Source organism: Triticum aestivum, chromosome 2A (assembly GCF_018294505.1).
Source record: "Triticum aestivum cultivar Chinese Spring chromosome 2A, IWGSC CS RefSeq v2.1, whole genome shotgun sequence".
NCBI lineage: Eukaryota > Viridiplantae > Streptophyta > Magnoliopsida > Poales > Poaceae > Triticum > Triticum aestivum.
The window spans coordinates 16,089,196-16,093,195 of NC_057797.1; the positions used below are offsets into that span (position 1 = coordinate 16,089,196).

General features: G+C 50.4%; 1 protein-coding gene across 1 annotated transcript; it reads right to left on the reverse strand.

Annotated features, from left to right (window-relative positions):
* Positions 1–1,259: 1,259 nt before the first annotated feature.
* Positions 1,260–3,072, reverse strand: LOC123187006 (7-deoxyloganetin glucosyltransferase). The gene is made up of 2 exons (XM_044598750.1): positions 2,447–3,072; positions 1,260–2,349 (listed from the first exon to the last, which is right to left on the reverse strand). Exons 1-2 carry the CDS (start codon positions 2,952–2,954, stop codon positions 1,400–1,402), a joined length of 1,458 nt encoding a protein of 485 aa, XP_044454685.1. The 5' UTR covers positions 2,955–3,072; the 3' UTR covers positions 1,260–1,399.
* Between the last annotated feature and the right edge of the window lie 928 nt (positions 3,073–4,000).

Below are 4,000 nucleotides of genomic sequence, written 5' to 3' on the forward strand. Positions count from 1 at the left end.
GAAAAAAAAGGAAAGAAAAAGAACAGAAATAACTATAAACGAAAAGAAGAAAGAAAATAAAAAAGAAAACCAGAAAACCCGGTTCAAGAACCTTCTGGAAGGTTCCCAAAACCGGCCAGGAAGCATCCAGAAAGTTCACAAAAACGAAAAGAGATCCAACGTGAAAAACAGCTAACTGGGCCGGCCCAGTTACTATCGAACCTTTGGGGACCTGTGCGGTAGGTCGACAATTCGCCGCAGAATGCGGCGAATAGGGTTTTCCCAAAGTGGTTTCCAAGGAAATCGCTAGCGCTGCTAGCCACTTCAACTAAGTCGCATGACAGTTGCAAGTAGTAGGGCCGATTTTCTTTATTTTTTTCTTTTTTCATTTGTTTTGCTTCTTTTCTTTTTTTTCTTCTGTTTCTTTTCACTCTTTTTTTGTATTTTCTTTCTTTGTATATTTCATTTTCTTTTTTCTTTTATTTATTGTGGTTTATTTCTTCGGATTTATTTTTTCTTTTTTGTTATTATTCTACAAACTTTTTAGTGTCAACAACATTTTCTAATAGACGTGTAACATTTTTTCAATACAAATTAAACATTTTTGTAATACATGGTCAACATTTTTTCTATACCCATTTTAAACATTTCTCAATCCATTATTAAAAAAATTCAAATACAAGATTAATTTTTTTCAAATACAAGATTAACATTTTCTGAATGCATGGTCAACATTTTCCTATACATTTTTCAAATACTTTAGCTACGTTTGATCGCCGACCTGTGGCATGATGATCGGCGAACTTGTGTTGTTTTTTAAGACGGGAGAGAGAACTTTGCATTTTTGTGCGTTTGGGGGCCGAAACTTGGGGGTGCGGCTGGAACTTGATCTTCCCTAGACAAAAGAACCGCCGGCGCAAACGGGCAAAGCCCTTCGCCGGGTGCGCTGGGAGGCCAAACGGGTGGAGATGCTGTAAATGGATTTGCTCCAGCCTGCGATTATTGATGTCCATATGCAAGTGGCCGGGACATCACCTTTTGTTTTTCACCGTGTCCCTACTGCTGCTGCCCACAGTCATCTATATGCACATGCCTTTTCCCGTCGCGGTATCTGCGGGACACGTAACAATGGGACAAGACGGGGTGTGCTCACGACAGAAGATAGCGCCTGTTTATTCGTGTGATCCCATCCTGCCGTCTCTTATTTCTTCCCGTGGCCTTGTTTATCTTTATCAAGCATGTCAAGGGAAATATAATACTACACTAAAACAGAAGAGAAATTTTGCCAACAAATCAGAAACATTTATTGAAAGTAGGGGCAAATTTTGTTGAATGTTCGAAAAGTTATGAGAATATTTCTATCATGCGTTGATTTGGATCCCCATGCCCCTCACAAACTCTACCCAACATTCCTCTGCGGTCAGCACAATACATCCTTGAGCAGGCTCTCAAGGTTGGCCAACGACCTGCCATCAGGTAGCACCGTGGCACGGACGGCGATGTTCTTCCACTCAACCGCCTTCCGCCTCATCTCCTTCCCCACCTCGCCACCACCCATCACCTCCCTTATCCTCTCCTCGACCACCTCCCGGCGCACGTCGTCGCCGACCTCCATCCCGACGCCCCACTCCACGCACGCGTAGCGGCAGTTGGTCTGCTGCTCCGCGAAGAAGGGCCAGCCCAGCATCGGCAGCCCGGAGCTGAGCCCCTCCATCATCGAGTTCCACCCGTAGTGCGTCAGGAAGGCCCCCACAGCCTCGTTCTGCAGCACCGCCTCCTGCTCGCACCAGCTCGTCAAGAAACACCGGCCCTTGGTCTCCTCCAGGAACTCCGGTGGCAGCACGGCGGCGTCGCCCTTCACCAGGTCGTTCCTCACGATCCATAGGAAGTCGTAGCCGCAGTTGGCCAACCCCCAAGCGAACTCCACCAGCTCTTGGCCGGTCATGGTAGTGATGCTCCCGAAGTTGACGTACACCACAGAACGGGGCTCCCTGCCACGAAGCCACTCTAGGCAGGACCGGTCTTCCCTCCAAAGGCTGGGGCGAATCGCGGCGAGCGGGGCGCTGCCATCGCCGTCGGGGACCAGCTGCTCTACAACAAAGTTGAGAGGGCCGATGGTGTAGACTGGCGGGGTGAGGATGGCGCGCATGGCGTCCACCGCCGGCTGCTCCAGCTCGTCAAAGGTGTTGACGATGACGGCGGCTGCACGGCTCGCCCGCTCTAGCTCGTGTATCATGAAGTTGAGCAGGATGTCGTCCCGGTCCGTCGTGCGGATGAAGGACGGGAAGTCCCGGAGACGCATCTGCCTGGTCATCCCGAGAGCATTTGTCACCGGCGTGCCCAAGTAGCCATTCGTCAGTTGCTCTTCACCTGCTCATCAAACGGAACATTGGTTGTTACTTGCTCGCTGATAACTTGTTACACATCTCAAAATACTAGTAGAATCTGGGGTATGACAGAGAGGTACCTTTGAGAGGAGTAAGGCCATGGTCTAGGAGGAACCGGAAGTTGTAGTAGCCCATGTAACCGCAGGCGCTGGCGGTCCAGAAGAGCGCGCACGGCACGCCGAGCTCCGCCGCGGCGTCCACCGCGAAGCTCATGATGCTGTCCGCGACGACGCACGTCACCGGCGGCGTCCCAGTTGCACGGTTGTTGTCGAGGTCGCCGAGCAGGCTCTTCAGGTGGGGGAGGCAGGTGGTCGTGGTGGAGTGGCAGATGGACGCCTGGTCCTGGGTGGCATCGGGGTCGGACGGCGGCAGGCCGTCGGGGATGGTGGCGAAGCGGAAGTCCGGGAGGCCAGCGACAGCACCTGGGCCGCGGGAGCGGACGAGGCGCCGGTGGTTGTGCTCGGTGTAGACGAAGGTGACGTGGAAGCCCCTGGAGTGGAGGACCTTGGCCAGCTTCATCATCGGGGTGGCGTGCCCCTGCGCCGGGTACGGCACGCACACGGCATGGGGCTTCTCATCGGCGCGCATGGCGTCGCCGGAATGGCGCCGATGCAGATCGAGACTGTGTTTTTTTTCTGGTAGGAAAGAAATTAGAAATGCAAGCTTACGTACGGTGCGGAGTGAAAGTGGGAATACAAATCAGCGCGTGGACCGCGTGGACAGCGACAGGATAACCTTCCCCGCAAAGAGAAGGGACAGGATAACCTTCCCCGCGTGGTCGTTAGTATTCAGTATACTGTAACGCATCATGACTGACGACAAGCATGTGAGACTTTCATTCTAAAGTTTACGGCCTGCTTGTAGCCCCTAAAAAAAGTGATGCATTTATTTCTAAATACAAGTCTTTTTATAGATTCTAATATAGACTATATAAAGAGCAAAATCAGGGCCGGTCCTGAGATTTTGGGGGCCCGGGGCGAAACTAAAATTTAGGGGCCCTTAATACTAGTAGGAGGTGCATGCTTTGCATGCATATTTTGTTTTGCGCAAATGGTTTGCATGGATATAACTATACTATCAGTTCTCCGTGTTTAATTCGTGAATGATTTTGAAAAAATATAGTTTTTTTCGGAAGAATAGATTCTAAAAGGCACAAAGACAAAATTAGAAAATGTGTGGTACATATCATAACTTTATTAATTTTACAGGAATCCAAAAATCTTGAATTTGCAATGATGTGAGCGAATGCGCATACGATCACATAAGACAATCTGTAAGACTACTAAACTCAAATGAAGATAAAATGTAGAAGAAATCCTGCAATGATTTGTCTGGGAATATTTCAATCCACTGGTAGAAAAAGAGGCTTCCGTCCAGCCCCATTAGTCGCGGAACTGTAGGAACCGCGACTAATGAAGTCTTTAGTCGCGGTTCGGCAGACGAACCGCGACCAAAGGCCTGGGCCCAGGGCGCTCGGTGGCCAGCTGGTGCACGTGAGGGGCTTTAGTCGCGGTTGGCCAGGCCAACCGGGACTAAAGGTCCTCAGGCTGGCCCGAAGGCCTTTAGTCGCGGTTGGCCAGGCCAACCGGGATTAAAGGTTAGACCTTTAGTCCCGGTTGGTCTGGACAACCGCG